The 23,914-nt window shown below is 42.0% G+C and overlaps 3 protein-coding genes across 3 annotated transcripts in view; 1 reads left to right on the top strand and 2 right to left on the bottom strand.

Annotated features, from left to right (window-relative positions):
• Nucleotides 1–4,067, bottom strand: part of LOC125316535 — a 25,809-nt gene extending 21,742 nt beyond the window's left edge. Inside the window, exons 1-2 of the mRNA XM_048285093.1 lie at nucleotides 3,574–4,067; nucleotides 3,237–3,284 (exon numbers count right to left, since the gene is read on the bottom strand). Of these exons, the coding sequence (XP_048141050.1) occupies nucleotides 3,252–3,284; nucleotides 3,574–4,032 (492 nt within the window). The 5' untranslated portion in view covers nucleotides 4,033–4,067 and the 3' untranslated portion in view covers nucleotides 3,237–3,251. The remainder of the gene's footprint in view (nucleotides 1–3,236; nucleotides 3,285–3,573) is intronic.
• On the top strand, nucleotides 294–23,914 carry LOC125316405 (1-aminocyclopropane-1-carboxylate oxidase homolog 1-like). The gene is made up of 4 exons (XM_048284701.1): nucleotides 294–335; nucleotides 22,164–22,729; nucleotides 22,983–23,304; nucleotides 23,645–23,914. The coding sequence occupies exons 2-4, from the start codon at nucleotides 22,188–22,190 to the stop codon at nucleotides 23,894–23,896; spliced, it is 1,116 nt and encodes a 371-aa protein (XP_048140658.1). The 5' UTR covers nucleotides 294–335; nucleotides 22,164–22,187; the 3' UTR covers nucleotides 23,897–23,914.
• LOC125314691 (putative disease resistance protein RGA3) overlaps nucleotides 2,394–23,914 on the bottom strand; it is a 104,658-nt gene continuing 83,137 nt past the window's right edge. The window contains exon 2 of the mRNA XM_048277598.1: nucleotides 2,394–3,183. Within this exon, the coding sequence (XP_048133555.1) occupies nucleotides 2,394–3,183 (790 nt within the window). The remainder of the gene's footprint in view (nucleotides 3,184–23,914) is intronic.

Raw genomic sequence — 23,914 nt, 5'->3', positions numbered from 1 at the left:
TGCACTTTCGGGAACATTTCTGTTTGGTTCAGCTTCGAATCCACTTTGTGCAACAAGGATAAAAAGTGGAATTCTTGCCGGCCTCCAACTCGCTCAATGACAATAACCAGAAACAACCACATGGCAATTGAATTAGCCATTTATTAGACATCACTGTAATTTTCTCGGCAAGCGGTAGATCAAATCATATGAGCCATATCATGCATTGCCATGTCTCGGCTATAAAGAAACTGCTCATACCATGCGTTGCAAAGTCTCCATAACATTCAATTCATAATCCAAACTCATCTCCAACAAATTTACATTCACGGTGAAATTGAATTGCGGTTGAGAGAGAGAGAGAGAGAGAGAGAGAGAGAGAGAGAGAGAGAGAGAGAGAGGAACAATGCCTACTATCGATTTGGCCTCTGACTTCAGCGAGCAGAGCTACGACAGAGCAAGCGATGACTTGAAAGCCGGCATCAAAGGCCTCGGTCGACGCCGGGATCACCGAAATCCCTAGAATTTCTTCATCCGACCACGGGAGACATCCGAAGATAGCTCCGAATCAAGCGGCGGCGGCTCCGAGAATCTCAGCATCCCAATCATCGACCTCGGCGAAATCGACCGCGACCCGACCAAGAGGAAGGAGGCGATCGAGAGGATGTGACGTGCGTTAGAGACGCCGGGGTTCTTCCGGGTGGTGAACCCCGGAGTTCCGGCAGCCGTGGCGGAGATGAAGGAGGGATTGAGGAGGTTCCACGAGCAAGATGACGAGGCAAAGAAGGTGTTCCACATGCGCAACATGACGAGGAAGGTTATGTACAGCAGCAATTTCGACCTGAACACGACGTCGGTGGCAAACTAGAGAGACGCTTTCTTCTTTCGATAAATGTGCACTGCGAATATGGTGAAGAGAAATTAGTTAATCAAAGAAGTAAATAATTGAAAGGAACAGGTGATAGTCTTTTCACCTACCCACTATGCTAATAGTTGGATTCGTCCACCTAATCCTCCCAAACAATGATTGGAATGTGCGCGATGCATGGTGAATCCTCATGGCGATCTTTTTTCAGATCGGGACAATGAATGATCCTCAATTCCTTTAAGCTTGTGAGGTTGCCCATCTCGGATGGCAAATGCTCTAAATTTTTACAGTTAGATAATACAAGCTTTTCGAGCGAAAAGAAATTTCCAATCCATTCCGGCAAACTTCTCGGACAGCAGCCATGAATCTCGAGAGATTGCAGAGTCTTGAAACGTTGAATCCCCTCGGGTAATTGCATCAAATAATAGTAAGATGAGATCGTAAGAACACGAAGGTTCGTAAGGAATGGCCATTGGGTGTCATGCTGGTCTTCTTCCCACCAAAAATCGAGTCCTTCACAACTCTCAACGTGGAGTTCCCGGAGCGAGGAAAGGTGGCGCATGCCACGAGAGAAGCTCCTTATGTCGCAACCATCGAGGCTCATGAACTCTAGATTATTGGCCGATCGGAGTAGAGTCCCGAGCATCGGGGACTCCACATCTCCAAAAAGATATAGACGCTTTAGTTTAGAGAAAGGGGTGAATGTGGATCCCACTGCGGCTTCTGACGGGCAATTTGGATCGGGCTTTATTTCCAACATTTTCGCGTCCCATATGGTCAAGTGCTCCACCCGGGGGAATGGTGGCACGAATTTCAATCGGGGACAGTCCCATATTTTCACGGACCGAAGTATTGGGAAGGATGACTCTGAATTGTCCGACCGGTGATGCTTTTGATGTGCTCTCGTTAGTTCCCTACTTCCCCACCATCCCTTCAGCTTCCCGCATTCCACTAGTACCAATCTCTCAAGAGATGGGAAGAAGGTGCGTGCAGTCTTAGATTGCCCCACGTCACTTGTCCGTTGAACGAACTCCAAGTCGGGCAAGCCTTCAAGAATCAACGTCCTTAGGGAAGGGAGTTCACTCAAGGATGGTAGGTGGCTCACTGACTCACAATCCAGAATAAGCAAGTATCGAAGGTTGACCAATTTCCTCAAATCTCTTGGAAATGTTTTAAGGCACCTACATCCAGAGAGTTCAAGGAACTGCAAATTCACCAAATCCATGATTGAATCCGGCAAACTCTGAATAGATTCGTTTTCAACAATACCAAGATACCTTAAGTGCTTCAACTTTTCAATGGAGGAAAGAGGGAGAGGAATATCTGCATAGTCTAAATGCAACACTCGACAATGTTTACCCCCAGAAAAAACTCTGTCAAAGTTGAGTACATGCTGTTCACTTCCCAGGAAGATTAGCGTCCGCAATTTGTGTAGATCGAGCAGAGACATCACTTTCTCTTCAGAGAAAAATTTTGAAGTAAATGACGCGTGTCGAATTCCTCTATCATTATGTCCTCCTTTGAAATTAACAATCTTGCATTCATCTCAAGCAACTTTTTGGGCAAGATCGTGCATGAGATCATGCATCTGGAAAGTCAGGACCTCGCCATGGTCGCCTTTTTCATCAACATCGAGGAATGACCTACACAGCAGTTCTGACAAGTACATGTCAGCGACCTCTTCAAGGTTATCCTCCCCGTTGCGTGACTCGATAAAGCCTTGTGCCACCCAAAAATGTATCATCCTCTCTTTATCGTAGACATAATCTTTCGGAAACAATGAGCAGTATGCAAAACAATGTTTCAAGCGTGAGGGGAGATGATTGTAACTGAACTTGAGGACTTTCATTATTCCATCATCTTTCTCATCAATTTTTGGTATTTCTAGAAGTTCACGCCCCTCGTAACGGAGCCATTCAACTTTCTTTTTGCCGTAGAAAAAGCTTCCAATAGTTCTAATGGCAAGGGGAACCCCGGCGCATTTTTTAACTAAATCTCGACCTATCTTCTCCTGTTCCGAGTCTAATGATTCTTCCCCCTCTTCAAAAGCATTTTTCTTAAATAAGTTCCACGACTCATCTTCAGATAAGCCGCGCAGATCATGGATAACAGATTTCGCATTCGTGACCTTCGCAACTTCGTGGCTGCGAGTAGTCACAAGTATCTTGCTTCCCCATTGACCACCCTCTAGCCAATCTCCAAGCTTCGACCATTCATACCGATCTTCATTCCACAAATCATCCAAAACAAGCAAGTATTTCTTCCTCCCTAGAGTCTCGCGAAGAAGACTTGGCAAGTCTTCATCGTCATGCCCTTGACAGTCGATTTTTGCTTTTCTAAGTATCTCTTTGATAATCGAATTCACATCAAAGACATCAGATACACACACCCACATCGTTGTACACTAGTCGTGCAAGTGCGGTTTTTCCAAGACCTCCTTTACCAATGATGGCAACAAATGACAAGCTCTGGCTAGAGGAGGAACTCAACAAGAGTTTCTTGATCTCCTTTTTGTCCTCTTCTCTACCAATTATTTTTTCATCAGGCGAGGGATGTTCAGGTTTCTTTCCTCTCCCAATGGCCACTGTTTCCTCCGGATGCCGCTCTAAATTTAATAAGTTACTATCTTTTTCAATCTCATCCAGTGTCTTCCTAAGTTCCTGAATCTTATTGGCCACTCTGAGGCGATGTTTGAGCTGATTTGATTTAGAGAAGAAATTGCTTACCGCTTTCGACATCTTTTTGCCGGGAGTGACCTTCCGCCTCAGATCTTCGGTCGCGACATCGTCGAGCAAGTCCTGTAGGTCGTACAGCACGTCCTTGAGCCTCCCGAGCCAAAGCGTGACCTGCTCCTGCTCCTTGTCCCATTGCTGCTTCTCGGCATCCAAAAGCACAGCTCGGATGGTCCGGACGGTGCCCTCAAGGCTTCGGAGCTCGTCCTTGGCACACCAGAGCAACTGGACCTTCTGAGAAGCGAAGGTGCCTCCAGGTTTCGCAATTTCGGTGGCGAGGCTTTTCAGTACGGCAGTGGCAATGCTGAAGAGCGCTGCTTCCGCCATTTCCAAAAGGCAAAAGCTGGGGTTAAGGAGTGTTTGAGAATGCTTTTGTTCGGAGACAATGGTTTGGTGGTGCCTCCTGATCGACTTCATGCACGAATATATAGCAAAGGCCAACGGCATCTCCATGTTACTTCATGCTCAGTCGCTCCACTAGATGACAACAGAGCAAAAGACTCGTGGGGTCCAGAAAAAAGGGACTGAAGAAAGAAAGGGGAAAGCCCAAAAGCCTATGGGTAAAGCAGGTTGCCCTGCATGCTTAGAGATAATTTTCTAGTTTTTTTTTTTTTTTTTGCATTTTCATCTGAACATGAAAATAGTATTGAAAAAAGCCTTTGATCACGTGTGGAGAGCAGTTTCCAAACGAAAACCCAAAATTATTTAAGTAATCCTAGAGTCAATGAGCAGAAGGTCATGGCTGATAAAATGCTCTCTAATATGGATATAGATTAGGAATTCCTAGTAGATGCACTTGGTACGACAAGCTATCGGATGATCATATTCCTTTCGATCGCTATCGGATGGTCATGTAACTTTGTTGATTATCCTATTATCAAAATATTTGATAGCTCATTTTTTGTTCAAGCGAGTGATGGCAAGTTCGATGGAAGGATAAAAAAGTTCATATTCCTCAATTATGCACAAAGTGAATGAGAATATGGATATGAATCATATGATGCACAAAACTAAATTCACAGGTTGTCGACGGATGAGTTACATCTAACAATCCTCTATTACTTATGGATAGAGGTGACTGCGAACATGGTTAGTGTTTAGAAGGATTAGATTAGTAGCTAAAGAAAATTATTGACAGTCGATGATGAAGTACTCACTCCTACACTAGTAGGAAATGGTTTTTGAAGCTACAAAGTCAATTTAATTTGTCAAAACTGGAAATGACAGTATACTGAGAAAAAGAAATGGAAATAATCAAATTCTGCTTGGGCTTGGGGGCTACGTTACGTTGAACTTCTCGTTGCATTGTATAAAAATTAAAACGGCGACATTCCGTTCCTTGTACATATATTAATGAAAGAAAAAGATCTAATCCCTTACATGTTAAACAACTTTTCTTTCGTTCTTTGAAAAGTGGGTACTTTTAATGGCATAAGTAATTGATTTCAACTTTTTTTTTTTTCAAGTAGAGGGGAGGAGCAACCCCCATTTTGCGTTGTGCTTTTTGGAGGAAAAAAAAAAGCTTGGTGGGGAGTGAAAGACGCGTGGGTCCCGACACCGTAAAATTCTTGGAAGATGGTCGTGAAGTTTCGCGTCACATATAATTGCAATACGGAACGATGGAAAGCGATTGGACATGAAATGTTGAAGCGACATTTTCAGATTTGCTTTTGGAATCAACGTACGGAAAAAGATTATGATCAAAAGCAAAGCAAGTCGCCCCAGTTTGAATAGAAATCACGACACTTTTGTGGTGGCAGTTCAGGGACACGTGTTGATCTGGCATACGTTGGGCGGTGGTGTTAAGGTTGATGTCTTGTATTCAGTTATCCAAGAAATTATGAGACGGTTCCGAAAGGTCTCTATGGACCGGACAGCATGGGGGTCCCGCTCCCCGATGAGCGGGCGGGGGTCCAGGGGGGCCGCCCCCGCCGGGGTCGCGGTGGCGGCGTTCCCGAGCCGCTAGAGGTGTTTTATGTTCAATTATAGAAGGATTTCTATGGAAAAATTAAATATTTTAGGCTATGTAGGCAATTTTATAATTTGTGTCATGTAGGGTTTCGCTATATATATTTAGGGCGAAACAGATCTCTATTATATAAAGAAGGTGTGAGAAAGAGCGGCTGTACACTTTTCTACGTTATTAGTGAAAACAGATCTCATCTCCCCGTGGACGTAGGTAGGCGGAATATCTCCGCTGTCGAACCACGTAAATTCTTGTGTTGTGCGAATTTCCATTACTTTCTTGCATCGTTGATAGGATCGAATTTAGATATTCGACAGGTGGGTTACTGTCGATCGGTAAAACTTGTACCATATCCATGTTCATCCCACGGTAATTTTTGTATCCCAAATTGTCAGTCCTAAACGCACATCATCATCATGATTTCATAGTTTATGATTGAGCAATAATCTCATACGTATACAAGAAATTCATACTATCATATAAATTAAATTTAGCATGATTGGAGTAAGCATTTCGATCACTCGTGGTATTTATTATACTTCGTATAGAAATTTATAAAAAAAAATTAAAAACTAATTGACGACAAAAATGTCATGTAAACATCGCATATAAATTTTTTCATCTTATTTAAAGACGTTAAGTCAATTATCTCAACTATGAAACTTTTTCTTCCTTTCAAAACTACCCTTCATAAAAAAAAAAGTCATCAAAAATTAACAATTAAAATTCTGACAATTCAATCATCCATTTTCTGACCCAAAAAAAAAAAAAGAAAACAATCATCCATTTGCTCCCGTCAAAAAATAGTTACACTCAAGCATTTCATTTACCAAAAATAAATTTTTTTAAAAAATTATATTTAGAAACCATTTCAATCTACTACTGTTTATATGTGTTTGGTAAATTTTGTGAGCTTCCTGTGAGATAAAAGGTGAGATTACAAGAGTCTAGCAAAAATAGTAAAGAAAGAAAGTAAGATTATGAGGTCGGTGGCTTTTGAGAATGGCCGGTAAAATCAGCGACAGAAAGAATCGAACTCAAATGCTCTGGACCAACATTTTTTAGGGTTTTCCATCTAAAAGCAGACTTCCATAACCATCTGGCTCTCCAGTAAGATCAAATTATCGCAAGCGGGAATGGAATTGACCAATGAGAAGAAGATAAAGGGAATAAAAGTTTCCTATTGCTAAGCATGTGCAAATGTTAGGGTGCTGGGAAGGGCCTTCAGAAAGAGATGCGGCAAAAGCAAAGCAGATCGCCCTGCTTGGTTAGAGTAAAAACAAAATTTCCCCTCATTTGAACACAAAAAATGGCATATGAAAAAGGGTTTGTAGCATATTCACAACAGTTTCCCGACGACAACAGTTCCCAAAATTGTTAAGGCGATTGTATACTTGATGAGCAGGTTACAAGATGCCTAATGAAGTTGGCCTCATACCTTAAAAAAATCTCTAATTTTAGGTCGCACGCCCAATTCTATAATACACCCTTTTTGTCCCATAAAGAGCCCCAAACTTGAAGGTTCAGTCTCAATTCTGCCATAAACTTTTTTCTATCTCATGAAAAAATCACAAGCTTTTATTTGAGTTCCAAAACTTCACCTATAATCCTCTGTCCAAAATTTATCTTGATATCCGCGAGATGTAAAACTCCCGAATAAGCTGTTGAAGCATCCGCGAGCTCTCCAATCGCAAAAAATGAAAGACCTCTTAGCACGAGAGATTGAAGACTAAAGGCAAAATTAAAAATCTCCAAGCAATGTGAAAGGAAAACTCTCTTTAAAATAAGTGCAATTTGAAAAAGCCAACTCTAATTGCTCTAACTTTTAGTTTTTACCCAAATTTCATACCTCTAAAGATGCCGGTTGGGTTGACATGGAAATTTATCTCTAGCAGACACCTTCTTGGATATGAAATTTGGGAAAAAAAAAAACCATTGCAATGGCATGGAAATGCCACATCACTAAGGGCAATTTGGACAGAGAGTTAACGTGGTAGTTATGGGATTCAAGAAAAAGTTGGTAGTCTTTTATGAGACAAAAGAAAAGTTTTGGAACATAATTGGGACTTAGAACTAAAATTTTGGATTTTTCAGGATATTAAGTCCAACAAGGAAGGTTAGACCTTTCACAATTTGGTTATCTAGAGTAGTTGAAGGCTTCTTCTTACGAAAATCTAGCCGAAACCCGAGGCTATCTGGGGTTCGTAGGAACGTTTGATGTGTTGTAATGCAAGTCCATTGAAGGGCTGTACCTTTTGCAATTAGATCGTTTGAAGCTATTGAAGCATGCTCTCATGCAAATCTTGTCGGAATTCGAGGCCATGATAAGTCTGGGTTCTTGGAAGAGTTGCACTTTTTCGTGCAGATCCATCAAAAGGCTAGAGATCCGACGAATCAATGGCATAAGGGCTATTGCAAATTGCGAAAACCTAGTTTGAATTCAAGCAGTTGTTAGATTTTGAAGTGCTCAAAAGTGTTGGATATCTCTGAGCGCAATTGTGTTATTGGGCTGCATCTTTCATGATTATATTGTCTGAATCAATCAAATGCTAAAGAATGGAAAAATTTACTTGAAATTCGAGCCTTTGATAAACTGGAGTTTTCGGAAGTGTTGGATATCTCATGTGCTGGTACCTTAAAAGGTCATAACTTTCTCAATTAAAATGTATGAAGCAAGTGATGGTTTGAGAATGCCTAAGCCTATATGAAATTCAATGGCTTGGTACGTTGGAGTACCGGATGTCTCTTGGTACGACTCCCGCGAAGGCTGGACCTTTGTGATTTGACGCTTACCCAGTAATTTTTTGCTAAACATTAATTGCATTTTCTGTAGATTAGACCAACCAAATAGCTGAAGTTAGTAATTTCCTGTAAATTGTTCCATCAAATGTAATAGCCGCGTTGTATATTCTTTTCGATGGTCAACAGCGGCTCCTCGTTAACTCATGAACATTGAAATCTCATTATACTCTCGTCTCTTCCATTTTACTCATTGTACGTTTGTGCACTCAAGCACACCCTTACCTGTGTCGGTTGAGTCGGCTGACGCAAGCGTAAGTGATAGGTGTTTCACTTTTGTTAATTTTCCTTTTAACTTGACATATAATTTTATCCACATAACATATTCACATGAAGAGTCTAAAATTCATTAAATGGGTGGGCATGAGTTCATAGGTTAGAAATTGATATGGATGTGTTTTGATAATACACAATGAATTGGATATGAGTTGGGTGGGGTCGGGGGCACAGGCACGGGTCGCTAGAATTGTATTGAATATAAATGGGTTAATTTCAGTCGGACCATTTTTTACGCAACCTATCTATTTATATTGAGCTATCTAAGCCACAAAATCCTCTGCCGCCGAGTGATAGAGTTAACAAAGAAGATATGAGTCTCAAAAAGCTTATGGTAAACCCAGAGGAGACTAACATGTCTTAACATTTGTGTTGCTTTTCTAACAAAGGTAATCACATATTGATTTTTCACGAAATTATTTGTCTTGAGAGTGGGTCGGTGCCCAAAGAGTCTATTGCCCCACGCAACACGCGCGGAACAAACTTGAATTTTGCTACAGATAGTTGCATTACTCTTAGTTCTTTTTCCTTTTCCATTTCCTTTTTTTTGGTCAAAGCATTAGTCTAGTTCAAATTAACATTTTTATTCATAGGCCTTTTCCCCAAAAAAGCCCTAGCTTTTACTCACGAGACAAGTGTTTCGTGAAATGTCCAAATTTTCACCCAAAAGACAAACCTAGACCCCGTCAGACTTGCTGTTAGATACGTCAAAAAAATTAAAGAAAACGAGTAAGAACATGAGCGTCCCATAATGAAATTCATGATGAGCTTGATCAAAGAAAGAAATCATAATTAGAGCTTAGAGTTAAGCTTATAAATTCAAATATGTCTCATTATCGACCTAAATTAGAGTAAATCTATGTTATTCAATAGATGTAAAGTGGTACACTAAAGCACCTTCAATGGATGACTAAAGTGTGGCACTCTCCATGATCAACATTTATCTTCTCGTTCTTTTGAAAAAGTTTTCATTTGTTTTTCCACTTTAATCGAACTAAAACTTTTTCCATTTATTTTTGTTATGGTCGGATTTCCCGTTTATTTTAAGAGACCCATAATTCTCTTATTTTCATATTACGAACATCTCTTATTCTCATAACGATCAAGCATACTTCTAGAAATATTATTTCCCGTAATTCACTCCACGTGTCCTTTTCAGGCGTGCATAGCACGGGTCTAGAGACCAGTATAGTAGTGATTTAATTATAGTGGAAACATAGCTATTACGGCCTTTTCTTTCTTTTTCCCCGTCTGATTTTAGCTACATTAATAATGTCGTGGGCGTGGCCAAAGAGGACATCAACATAAACGTTAGTCGCTGCCTGCTGGTGCATGAATGATAGTAAAGTCAGATCATGTGGGACGACTCCATGCCGTACCAAGACAGAATTGCCACCGGATTACGTGTAAAACGCAACGACTAAGCAAGCACAGAAAAAGACTTCTTGAAGTGAAAAGGAAAGCCAACGGCTCAACACTTTTCCAAGTCAAGGTCGATTAACCAAGTCTATTTTATTACATCAATTACTTGGGTCCACTGTCATTACTTGTAATTTTGCGTTGGGTAAGGCCACTAGGGCAACGACTTCAAGATTTGTTTTAGTCAACTAACAATCATTTTCGTATTACAAATTTCAAAGGCATCTCCATATTCCCCAAATGAACATATGGAAATATATGAAACGACAACACTAGCTTCGTTGTGTCATTTATATGTTTAAATGGTAGACTTTTGTTTCGTTTGTTTATGTATCAAAACTTGCACAAAAATGCATAAGAGAGATTCCACAAGTTTCGTGAATTTCTGGGTGACACAAAAAATTTCAAGTTTGTACCTATAAAACACATCTACTCCAAATATTAGTACCATACCTTTATCTCAAAAAAATTTTTATGACACCGAAAACCTTAAACTTGTATCCGTGTGACAAATTTATCTCAAAATATAATTTAGATATAAATATGTCACATGCCTATACATTTGAAATTTATGTGTTACATTGATATAAATTTGAGTAAGTATGTTATATGGATACAAGTTTATGACTTTTTTTGTTAATAAAAAAGTTTGGAATAAATGTGTCAAAGTGGGCGTAGTTTAAAATTTTTTTTATGATTTTTTTTAATAGTGAAATAGTGTAGCTTTTACTTTTATCATAACAATTTGGTGTTTTACCCAAGGCACAAAATGTGGGCGGTTCTCGGGGAAAATGGGGAATGGTTTTGTTCTGAGACGATGGTTTGGTAGTGCCGATGGTATTTGACTAATAAGGAAGACAAGCATGTGAATGGTATATGGTGTCAAAGACGCGTGGGGTCCCCAAAAAAAGGGGCCTAAAGAAAGAAAACAGGAAAGACCAAATGCCCACGGGTCAAAAAAACAGGTTGGCCTGTCTTGTTCAAGAGCAAATTTTCTACTTTCCTTTTTTTCACTTTCGTCTGAATATGAAATAGTATCGAAAAAGCCTTTGATCGCGTCCTGAGAGCAATTTCCAAGCGAAAGCCCAAGATCGTTTACGTAATCCTAAAGTCGATGAGCAGAAGATTATGAGAGATCGCCAGTAAAATGCCTTTTGGTGCGGGTATTGGTTAGGAGATTCTTAGTAGATACACTTAATACGACGAGATATCGAGTAATTAGATTTCCAATATTTTCCCATTGAGTTGGCCAAGGTGTGATACATTTCGGAGTTTTTTGGACAATTCTCCGGACAGACTGATGAATCATTTACCAATAATCGAACCAATTTGGTAGTTCCAGAGATTCTGCATGTATTCAAACGATTAGGTGATGAACAGAAAAACGAAGATGTGGCCCAATTGGGAGATTTACATTGACTCTTTGCTCTTTGTTTTTGAAGTTCTTAGAATTGTTGGCTACTCGAAACTTCAACTCTTTGTATTAATTCTAAATATTAAGCCAATGGGAATGATTCAGGAAAATATGGGCCTACAAGTGACAAAACGGAGAAATATCACTCCTCCTTTTGGGCCTCATGCAACCACAAAGCCTTTGGTTTTGTATTTGGGCTCGATACTATCAAGTTCATAGACGCCTCCCTTCTCTCCTCCGTGCACGTCTAATTTTTTTTTTTTTTTTCAGCCTGACCGATCCCTACCCATTCTAGTCAGGTGCTCGATGGACCCACGTCGGTCGAGAGAAGACCGCGGGAAAACAAAACGACACGATTTTGCATGCACTATACTTCTCGTTGCATTACATGAAAATAAAAGCGGCAACATTTCGTACCTTGTGCATACATTAATGAAATAAAATTTAGTTCCCGACATATTAAGCAACTTCTCTTTCTTTTTTTCTTTTTTGTGGTTAGAAAGAGTGTGTACTTAACATGGCATAACTAATTGATTTTCTTTTTTAAATCAACGGGGGCAACGCCCTGCATCGTCCTTTTTGGAATAGAGGATTGAGTCAATAAAGTAGCCTAGGACCAAATCTCCAGTATTTTGGGCCGTTTATGCTTAGAATATTCCCATGCCAATTGCACAGCCTATGCGATTAACCTAATCACGTTGCGCTCCTCCCATGCAATCAACTGGTCATGTAGTTTGATTCTTTATGGCCTTCTTAGTTTTCTTCAACAAATCAAGTGCCAAACTAACAAAGTGTGAAGCTTGAGGTATCTGCTTACTTTTCCATTGAATTGGCCAAAATATGTGTTGAACACTCACGAAATGACAGCGTCTGGTTCTTCGTTCATCCGCCAAGGCAATTGCTACCGTTGAATCCGTACAAAGTTTCCCCCCCTAAATTCACTCCACGTTATAGCATATTTCTTGCATCTGGTCTCAATCAATGAGATCAATCAATAAGATGATCCTCAATGATTGATCATTTTCACCGATGAGAACGTCGGAGATGGTCATTCTGCTCTTTTTGGATGGAAAAATGGATGTTCGTCGATTGTTGACTTTATTCGCATTCCGGCAGTAGCAACTACCGAGCTTTTGCACTCGAGTTGATACAGAATATCAACACCCTTTGTTGTATTCTCTAGGAATCAGGCGGAGAAATGCTGATGGAATACTCAAAGCATGTGATGAGATCGGCTCTCATCCGTTTGAGCTCTCATCAGAAGCCCTAGGACTCTGTTCCACCCGGATCACTTGAAGGAGATGGAGTGCAGAAAAGGACACAAGATCATGTGCCCGCCTTGACCCTAGGTGAGACAAAGTATTCAGACAATGACTTCCTTGCAATTCTCCTCCAAGAACAAATTGGAGGACTTCAAGTGCTTCATGAGAACCAGTGGATCGACTTTCCTCCAATACCTGGACTACTAGTGATCCACATCAAAGATCTTTTGCAGGTATGTAGCTTCGGCCGGATATCATTGTTCATCTCCGAACTTTTCTGAAACCGTGTTTTGATGGGTCGACCCACTGCGACTCTCTTCTCACCGTCATTCTTGTACTTTCTCATATGCTAAGTTAGTTGAAAATTACCATGGCATCTTCCTTAGCAATGACATTATGTCTACACAAGCTGCACTTTTCTTTGATAATGCAAATCCGTGTTTACCATTCCCAAATGGCTTGTGCATCAAGTATCCTAACAGAGCTATCCGACTAATCCATACTTGATTCTAACTTACTTAGATCATGCTAGCCTCACATTGATGGGTCCAAAATTGTCTAATGAGACAGATGTATGTTGAAACCAATTGCTTTCATAGGAGCGGTCAATGCGGGTCCTGGATATTCTGCAATTTTTGCACTCATAAACATCAAGATTGTAATCACATTAGTTCGTAGAAATTAGATTCCTTCCTTTCTGACCTGTGAACCGACGGACCGAAAACTGGTTCATTAATTGTTGTATTCGCAGTTCATAACAAACGACCGACTCTAGAGTGTCGAGCACCTAGTCATGGAGTTTCGGTGGCGTGCTTCTTGGGCGACACTCCTCATCCATCTTCATGGCTGTCTGGACCCATCAAGAAATTAACATCAGCAGACAACCCACCAATCTACAAGGAGACTACGCCCTCAAACTACACTGCCCATTGCACTTCCAGCTGTGGACTGCGAATGTTTTAGGTGATTTATTGATGTTTGTATTCAAAGATAAAAGTCTGTCCATCTGTTCATCTATGTAAAACCACAATAGAACAGGATTGCCTTGCTTCATTGCTCGGTCACCGATGCTTATATCGCTTCAATAGATAGAACTTTGAGCACCAAGACAACCCTAGAAAAGATGACCATTCTCTAAACAAAGGTAGAACCAAAAAGAGAGCTCAAAATAGAGGGAGAGGAAGATTGACACATACCGCTCCAATATCGAAAGAAATATGTTACCGTTAGATGAAAATGTGCCCAATACTCGTACGATAGTTATTACAACAAATCTACCAATCTACCACGAGAAAATTTGCGTGCTCGGGAACATTTCGGTTTGGTTCGGTTTCGAGTTCCAATTTGTAAATTGGCGGCTAGAATAAAAAGTGGGACTGTTGCTCGCCTCCAACTTCGTTCAACCACAATAACCAGAATCCATTGCAAGGCATAAATCTATGTACGCTTCCTAGATTTTCAATGAAACAGTAGTTTTCAATTAAGACGTGACGTATCCGAAACCTAGTTGAGCCAATCGAGTCTGCATAGACAAATCCTAATTGGATTTTTTTTCCCATAAATAGCAGAACTTGTGTACTATACGCCCCGTCCCCCAAAGAATCAGCCATTATTAAACATCATTGTCATTTTCTAAGCAAGTTGTAGCTCATAAGCAATGACTTTCTCCTTCCATTTTTATGAACCTCATAATTCTATAGTCAAAGGGAACCTCCCAATGTGATCCTGTTCTCTTCTCTGCATCTCTCGTCTACAAAGAAGCTGCTCACATCATGTATTGCAATGTCTCCATAAGACTCAATTCATAATACAAACTCATCATGAACGAATTCAGATTCACAACGAAATTGAACTAGAGTAGAGAGAAAGAGAGAGAGAAACAATGTTGACCATCGATTTGGCATCCGACTCCGGCAAGGACAGGTATGACAGAGCGAGCGATGACTCGAAAGCTGGCATAAAAGGCCTTGTTGGCGCCCAAATCACCAAAATCCCAAGAATTTCTTCATCCCACTGCACAAGACATCCCGAGGCAGCTCCAAATAGACGGGGGGCTCTCAAAATCTCGGCGGAATCGTCCGTGACCAAGCCAAGAGGAAGGAGGCGATCGAGAGGATGCAATGCACATCGGAAACGCCGGCGTTCTTCCAGGTGGTGAATCACGGAGTTCCAGCAGCCGTGATGGAGGAGATAAAGGGGAGGGTGAGGAAGTTCTACGACCAAGACGATGAGGCAAAGGTAGTGTTCTACATGCGCGACATAACGAGGAAGGTGGTGTACAAAAGCAATTTCAACCTGTACACGGCGTTGGTGGCGAACCGGAGGGACACTTTCCTCTGCTACATGGTGCCAAGCCCGCCGTCGCCAGAAGTTTGCGGGTGTGTGAGCATGTGTTCAGACAAGGCCTTCAATAGCAAGGACGCCACTTCCACCTGCGACGGTGAACTTTCGTTAAATATATTTTTATTTTTTATGAAAAAAAAACCATAAACTATCAATAGAGGTAATAATTCATAAGTGGATCTACAAAGAATTCTTTCATGACTCTCCCATACTTAAAATGATATATAAGAGTTGATGAGGAAGTTATAAGTCACTTCGTGTTCTAATGAAAGTGAGAATACAAGGAACAATTGGCCAAACACTTCCATGATAAATATGCACTGCGAATATAGTGGAGAGAAATTATTTAATAAAGAACGCTAATAGTGGAAAGGAGCACTTGATAGGCGAGTGTCTTTTCGTACCTGTTAATTGACAGTTGGGATATATTGACATTTTTTATCATTATCTTGCAGGTGTGTCAATTCAGTCCGTTTGGCCAAATGTGACCCGTCGACACTAACGTGATAATTTTTAATGATAATTTGATATTTTTAATAAATTTTTTATTTTTATTTTTTCATCTCATTCTTCCTCCGGCCGATCGCGACCGCCTAGAGGCAAGGTGGGGCCTAGCCACTATTCAATAGTAGTAAAAAATGTGGAAAAGAAAATTAGAATTTTGTAAACTAGTTTTTAAATTTTCACGGAGAGAGAAACTGGCAATAAATAATTTCAAGGGTCAAATCGAGTCAAGCGGCTAAACTAATCTTCTTCTTTAAAAAAAAATAATTTATTTTTGTTTTTTATTTTTATTATTTAAGCACAAAAAGGCGAAACTGGTGGCACGACAATCAACCAGTCTTATCAGAATCTTTCGTAACAAATCGAATCTCAAGCTCACGTTGCTCTCTGCTTCCTTCGATGCTCACGAGCTGCGTCTCTCTCGGCTACTGATCTTCAACAGCAAGAAGAAGAAGAAGACGAAGAAGAAGAGGAGTCGTGCTCCGTTATCTTTATCTGTTTTCCCTGATCCCTTTGGAGCGGCTCGCTTCACGCTCACACAATCGCGATCCCATCAAGAGGGAAAATTATCCTAAGAAGTCCTAAATTTATTACACTTTTGCCAATTCAAGTCTTATAAAGCTTTTTAATTTTAACAATTGAGTCCTAAATCTTTTCACGATTTGCCAATTGGGTCGATCCGCCTCATTTTAGCTAGAAACTGCTGACGTGGATGCCCGGTCGTTCTACATGGCGCGACATGACCGACAACGACGTAGATAATGAAAAGTAAAATTTTATTATTTTTTGAATAATTTTATTTATTTATTTCCCTCTCTTCTGTTTTCCTTTTCTTGTTTACTTTTTTCCCCCCGCTTTTCCCTTTGTCGGCCATCGCGGGGCCTTGTTGATGACTGTGACAGAGGTCACTATGCAAAGACGAGGGATGCCCAGGCCTCTGGAGAAAAATCAAAAGCTTTAGGACTGAATTAGTAAAAGCGCGATAATTTTATGACTTTCTAGACAATTTCGCCGGTGCAGCATGGGAGCGAGAGAGATGTTGAAAGAGGGGCGTTATCTTTATGTCTCTTGCTATCGCCCTCGTCTCTTTGGAGCGGCCCACTTCACGATCGCACGATCCCATCACGTCAGGATCAGAGGGACAAGCTCAGAAAACATGGTGTCATGAACTCATTGGCCTCAAGTGACCACCATGGCCGGTCGAGCGAGTTAATGTCAAGACATTGCTTTGTGGCGACGAGGAAAATGTTTCAATCTACTTCTCGCGTGGTATTTGAATAATTTGACAAGGGCATCGAGTGGACAGCTCGCGAGAAGCTTGGCATCTTTCGGACTCTCAATCGAAATCACTTTTGATTCCAACCTTGTCAAGTGAATTAGGGTATCTTCTATTTTTTTTTTTTTAACTCGAGTGATTGATGTGATCATTATCTTGCAGGTATGGCACAAATCTCGTTTAAGCGTAATTGCACCCATGTCCATATATCCCATCGTCCGATCCATCCTCCCAAACAATAACTGGAATGTGCGCAATCCTTGGCCAATCTTCGTGGCCATCTGTTAGGCAACTCTCTTTCAAAGCAGGACAATTGCAGATTCGTATTTCCTTTAAGCGTGCGAGGTTGCGCATCTCAAATGGCAAACGCTCTAAACTTTCACAGTTAGATAATACAATCTTTTCGAGCAAAGATAAATTTCCAATCCATTCAGGCAAACTCCTCGGTTGCCGACAGTGATGAATTTCGAGAGATTGTAGAGCTGTGACATGTTGAATCCCCTCGGGCAATGCCACCAAATCCATAAGATACGAGATTTTAAGGACACGTAGCTTCGTAAGGAATCGCCATAGGGTGCCATGCTCGTTTTCTTGGCACGATAAATCGATTCCTACAGAACTACAAATGTTGAGCTCCTGGAGCGAGGAAAGGTGCTGTATGCCACGAGAAAGACTCATTAGGTTGAACGTGTAGAGTCTCATGGACTTGAGATTACTGGCCAATTGGAATAGAGTCTCGAGCATAGAGGGCTCCAAATCCGCATCAGTAGCAAGATGGAGTCGCCTTAATTGAGAGAAAGGGTTGGATGTGGACCCCATTGCTGCTTCTGATGGGTAATTTGGATTGGCCATCAATTGTTGTCCCACCATTCTCGTGCTATCTATGTTCAAGTATTCCACCTGGGGGAATGGAGGCAGGAAAGTCAAATGGGGACAGCCCCATACTTCCACGGACCGAAGTTTTGGGAAGGACGACCCTGATGATCAACTTCGGGGACAAATATATAGCAAGTCCAACGGCATCATAATGTTACTTCATCCTCAGTTAATCCACCAGATGAAATGGCATAACTTGCAGCAGAGGAAAAGAATAGCGTGCAAGAGTCCTTGTACTACCTGCTGCTACCAATATGGATTCCACTCTGAAACCAGTCCATACCATGCATCCGAGCGTCTCAGCCAATATCAAGGATTCCTACGAACAAAGCATGCCGCCCTGAAAAGGAATATTTAACATATCAGGACACTCCTAGCAATATTCTTTCAAAAGCTAGTGTCATATCAGATTTTGACCAAACAAATTTCGTGGATTGCACTCCGAATTAATAGCATAATGACCACTCGAGGAAGGCGGCAACTTCATAAACAAGTAAGCTCATCTGTAGCCCTCGCTACCGCCCCGCCCTCGCCGAGGAGGGTCGGCCAAGGTGGGGGGAATAGTTGGCGGGGGTCGCCGGGACCCGGCGAATATTATCCCGCAACGGTGCATATCTAAGTAGCCTCAAATATATCAGTTACACACTCATATGTTTCCAGAATTTTTTTCATATACTACATAAATAAAAGTATTGCAACATTGTGAATATTTTAACTTAATTTTGCGGCTGAAATTGATGATATTTTACATTTGCTTTAATGTCATGATAGTTAACATAGGGCTGACTGATTAGATTGTTGCGTTTATAATTCTTTTCTCAAGGGTCAACTTATATGTGGAAAATAGGAATATGTTACATGATCTTTCACGTATAGGATTCCAGTTTTGGAATTGCTACAACTTTAATTAGTCACTACATAATTAGTTATTAATTTATGAGCTCTTCCGATATAGAGTGCACCAATCACGTTTCTGCATAAAAGTAGAAAATAGAACTCTCTTGTAAGGAATGAAGGAAATAATTTTGGGTTTTCTCTTGATAGGAAATTAATTAATTACTTATGGTTTTTAATTAATACATTTATATGATCATTAACAAGTGCTTTCAAGGATTTGGCGACAAATGCTGTCATAGTCGAGAAACAAGGAATTCTTATGTTGCAACTTCGAGTGTTTGTTTGACATAAATCTTGAGGCAACTTCCACTTAAAGGAAAACTCATTTGTCGACAACCTTCATGTCCCTCGTGTTGGGCTTCTTCTCTAAATCAACAATGACGGACATCCAATATCCTCACTAAATAACCACGTAAAGTGAACTTCATCAAGACCCAACTCGCGCAAGTACGGTAATACCCGGTAGCAGGCACACACAATGGTCACTAGTGCAGATCCCGAACATGAGCGAGCAAAGGAATTTAGAGCGTTCGATGATATGGAGGCTGGATCCAAAGGCCTCGTGGATGCTGCGATTGCCAAAGCCCCGGATTTTCATCCGGCCGCCCAATAGCGTGGCCTGCAGCAAGGATCGCTTAGACATCCCAGTGATCGACCTAGGGTGCATGAACGTGGGCCTGCCCGTTGCCACGAGCCGGTGCGGAATATTGGGCAAGCACTGGAAAAATGGGGTTTCTTCCGGGTGATCGACCATGGGGTCCCCGAAAGCCTCTTGGAGGAGGTGATAGAGGAGAGGGGTCACGCAGGTTGTTCTAACAGGAGACCGAGGCCAAGAAAGGATTCTACACCGGAGATTTTACGAAGAGGGTCATATACAACAGCAACATGGCCCTTTCTAATTCGGTAACCATGGATTGGAGGGACAAGATATTTTGTTCCATGGGACCGGAGCCTCCCCAGCCCGAAGAGTTGCCCGAAGCTTTCAGGTGAGCCAATGGCTTCTCTTGCGCTTTCACCTTTCGTAAAGGTAAAATTCATGAACAAATTCGCAAAGTGAATCACTAAAGATAGTTCGCGGAAGAATTGAAGTAGTTCACATTGGTGCAAGGTAACAGCTTTTCAGTGTATAATACTAAATAGCCTTTTTTTTCCTCCTTTAATCAGGGGCGAAACTAGCAAGTGTATGAAACTTGAGTTATTCAAGTACATTTCCATTAAAACGGTGGGAATAGGGGTTGAAAACTCGGGAAATGAAAGTGCCCCGTCCTTCGTTCGATCGGGTAAAGCAATTCCCGCCGCCGAATGCGTATGACGTTTCTCGCCTAGGTTCCACTGCACATCATGGCAGATAACCTTGCATCGAGTCTTAATCAACGAAACGGATCGGTAAAGTGATCCTCAATGATTGATTAGTTTCACTTCTAAATTGACATTGAACCTGATTTTCCTTTATTTGCGTTTTAGCAATAGCAGCACCAAGCGTTTGCCCTCGAATTGATACGTAATAGCAACACACTTTATGTTGTTCTCTGGGAATCCATCCAACCATACTTTTAAGGCAGCTCTATTTCAGTTTTCTGATGCTTCGAAAATTTTTTGGCAGAGAAATGCTGATGGAGTACTCAAAGCATGTGACGAGACCGGGCTCGTCCTGTTTGAGCTCTTATAAGAAGCTCTAGGACACCGCTCAAATCACTTGAAGGAGATGGAGTGTGGAAAGAGAGACTTGATCATGTGCAACTTCTGTCCGCCATGCCCCCAACCCAAGTTGACCATGGGTGTGACAAAGCAATCAGACAAAGACTTCCTCACGATTCTCCTCCAAGATCAAATTGGAGGACTTCAAGTGCTTCATGAGAACCAGCGGATCCACGTTCCTCCAATTCTTGGAGCACTAGTTATCAACATCGGAGATCTTCTGCGGGTAAGTAGCTTTGGCCGGATATCACTGTTCATTTCCAAACTTCTCCGAAACCGTGTTTTGATTGGTTGACACACTGCGATCCTCTTCTCGCCCATATTGCTGCACTTTTTCATATGCTAAGCTAGTTAAAGAGCTCTTGAGAATTTACTATGGCATCTTCCCCGTAGCAATAACATAATGTCTTCATAATCTGCACTTTTCTTTGGTAGGAGGAATCTGCATTTACCATTCCCAAATGCCTTGTGCATCAAGTATAGTAACAGAGCTATTTGACTAATCCAAACTTGGTTGTACCATGCTAGCTGCACATTGACAGGTTCAAAATTGTCTAAACGAGAGAGATGTATGTGCAGATCTGTTCACGGGAGCGGTCAATGAGGGTCCTAGCACCGAGTCATGGCAAACAAGAGAGGCCCAAGAGTGTCGGTGGCGTGCTTTTTTGGCCACACTCCTCAGCCATCATCGAGGCTGTATGGACCCATCAAGGAATTAACATCAGTAGACAACCCACCGATTTACAAGGAGACTACACTTCCAAACTACACAGCAAATTACATTTCCAAAGGCGTATATGGAACTTCCGCCCTTCCCGATTTCAAGCTGTAAACTTTGTAAACAGGAAGATAAAGAGATAATGGGCGAAGGATATTCATGGTGTGGGATTTCTCTTCATGGTGTTAGCGCACGGGCAACTTTTTACATGGTTTTCTTCAAGTTTGAATTTGAAAATAAAAGTCTGTCCGTGGGTTCATCGATGTAAAACTACCAAAGAACAGGATTGCCTTTCTTCACTGTTTGGTAACTAACGCTTATATTGCTTCATTTGATAGCAGCAACACAACTCTCAAAAACCGAGGTCCTTCTCAAACAAAAGCAGAACTTAAAAAAGAACACAAAACAGAGGGAGAGGAAGATTAACACATACCCCTCTTAAATGGAAAGAAACATACTATCCGTGAAACTGTCTTGAATATTCGTATGACAGTTAAAACACTAATCTACCATGAGAAAAAATTGCACTTTCGGCAACATTTCTGTTTGGTTCAGCTTCAAATTTCACTTTGTATATTGCCAGCAAGGATAAAAAGCGGAATTCTTGCGTGCCTTCAACTCGCTCTATGACAATAACCGGAATCAACCGCAAAGCAAAAATCTATGTACACTTCGATTTTCTATGAAACAGTAGGTTTCCATTATGACTCGACGATATCTAAAACTAAAACTTAATTGATCGAATTGAGTTAGCAACGCATTAGGATGATGCAATGATTGATCCAAGGGCTACAACAACATCAGATAGTCCTATCATCCGTCGATGTTCAACTCTATCCTAACAGATTTCTTTTCCATAAATTGCAAAACTTGTGTACTAGCCGCCTGGTCCCCCAAAGAATCAGCCATTATTAAACGGCGTTGTCATTTTCCCAGCAAGTGGGTAGCTCATAAAGTATGACTTTCTCCCTCCATTGTTATGGGCCTCATTATTCCAAAGTCAAATCCTCCCAATGTGATATCACTGTTCTCTTCTCTCCATCTCTCAGCTATAAAGAAGTTGCTACGTCTCCACAACATTCAATTCATAATCCTAACTCACAAAACTTCACATTCACAGTGACATTGAATTGCAGGAGAGAGAGAGAGAGAGAGGAACAATGACTACCATCGATTTGGCCTCCGACTCCGGCGAACGTAGCTACGACGGAGCGAGCGAGCTGAAAGCGTTCGACGACTCGAAAGCCGGCGTCAAAGGCCTCGTCGACGCCGGAATCACCGAAATCCCCCGAATCTTCATCCGACCGCAGGAGACATCCGAAAAGAGCTCCGAATCGGGCAGCAGCTCCGAGAATCTCAGCGTCCCGATCATCGACCTAGGCGGAATCGAACGAGACCCGGCCAAGAGGAAGGAGGCGATGGAGAGGATGCGACGCGCGTCGGAGACGCTGGGGTTCTTCCAGGTGGTGAATCACGGGGTTCCGGCGACCGTGATGGAGGAGATGAAGGAGGGGGTGAGGAGGTTCTACGAGCAAGACAACGAGGCAAAGAAGGTATTTTACACACGGGACATAACGAGGAAGGTGGTGTACAACAGCAATTTTGACCTGTACACAGCATCGGTGGCGAACTGGAGAGACACTTTCTTCAGCTACATGGCGCCGAGCCCGCCGTCGCCAGAGGAGCTACCGGAGGTTTGCAGGTATGTGAGCGTGTGACCAGGCGAGGCCTTCGGTCCCGGAGGCGACCATGCCATTTTCACCTGCGACGTTAAAATATGTTGTTTTCCCACAGAGACAAAATAACCTTTTCCGCTTTGAGGTGACTTTTGTTCTATATTTTTCGTTTTATGTAATTCAATTCTATTTAACCTGAAAGAACCTGAAAAAATAACAATAAGATTATAATTTATAAGTTGGATCTAGTCTTAATAACTTTCATGACTAAAATTGCAGGGACATAGTGATAGACTACTCCAAGCAAGTAATGAGCTTAGGCGTGCTGCTGTTCGAGCTCTTGTCCGAGTCTCTCGGGCTGAGGCCGGACCGCCTCCAGGAGATGAACTGCACTGAGGGCCTGGTGGTCATATGCCACTACTACCCGGCATGCCCGCAGCCCGAGCTGACGATGGGGACGAGCAAGCACTCCGACAACGACTTCCTCACAGTGCTCCTGCAAGACCACATCGGAGACCTCCAAGTCCTTCACGACGATCGCTGGGTCGATGTCCCTCCTGTCCCTGGAGCTCTGGTGGTCAATGTTGGCGACCTCCTACAGGCAAGTCCTGTTGCTGTTTTATTCGATTCGACCATGTTTCTTATATTTGGCTATACTAGGCAAAACATCTGATAATTTGGAAGCGACCTCTCTGATCAACGACGCCGCCACCGCATCGGTTGTCTGTGGGGAAAATCGCACCTGAAGTTGGTTTCGAAGGGTATTGACCGAGCATTACGAGTGCACGGTCTGCGTTCAGAAATTGATGTGAAAAACATAGGCGATGTCCTGGGGGATCTGGGGAGATACATTATGACTGGGGGACTTGTTGCTCTTCGCCAGCACCATGATAATGGGGTGGATGCTGATGATGTCTGTCCCTCTTTTTTCTTCCTTTCAGCTTATAACGAACGACAGGTTCAAAAGCGTGGAGCACAGAGTGGTGGCGAACCCGGCGGGCCCGAGAATATCGGTGGCGTGCTTTTTCAGCACAAGCTTCCAGCCGTCGTCAAAGCTTTTCGGGCCGATTAGGGAGCTCTTGTCCGAGGACAATCCGCCAAGCTATAGAGAAACCACAGTGAGGGACTACCTTGTCTACTTCAAGGAACATGGCCTTGATGGAACTTCCCCTCTCAGACACTTTAAGCTGTGAACTCTTATGTTTTTTTTT

The sequence above is a fragment of the Rhodamnia argentea genome, chromosome 1 (genome assembly GCF_020921035.1).
Source record: "Rhodamnia argentea isolate NSW1041297 chromosome 1, ASM2092103v1, whole genome shotgun sequence".
In the NCBI taxonomy this organism is placed as follows: domain Eukaryota; kingdom Viridiplantae; phylum Streptophyta; class Magnoliopsida; order Myrtales; family Myrtaceae; genus Rhodamnia; species Rhodamnia argentea.
This window is presented reverse-complemented; position numbering and strand designations above follow the sequence as displayed.

Coding starts and splice junctions, on each gene's coding strand:
- LOC125316405 (XM_048284701.1), top strand. CDS start 22,188: ATGACTACCATCGATTTGGCCTCCGACTCCGGCGAACGTAGCTACGAC. Junction 22,730..22,982: donor GAGCTACCGGAGGTTTGCAG/GTATGTGAGCGT, acceptor CTAAAATTGCAG/GGACATAGTGATAGACTACT. Junction 23,305..23,644: donor ATGTTGGCGACCTCCTACAG/GCAAGTCCTGTT, acceptor TCTTCCTTTCAG/CTTATAACGAACGACAGGTT.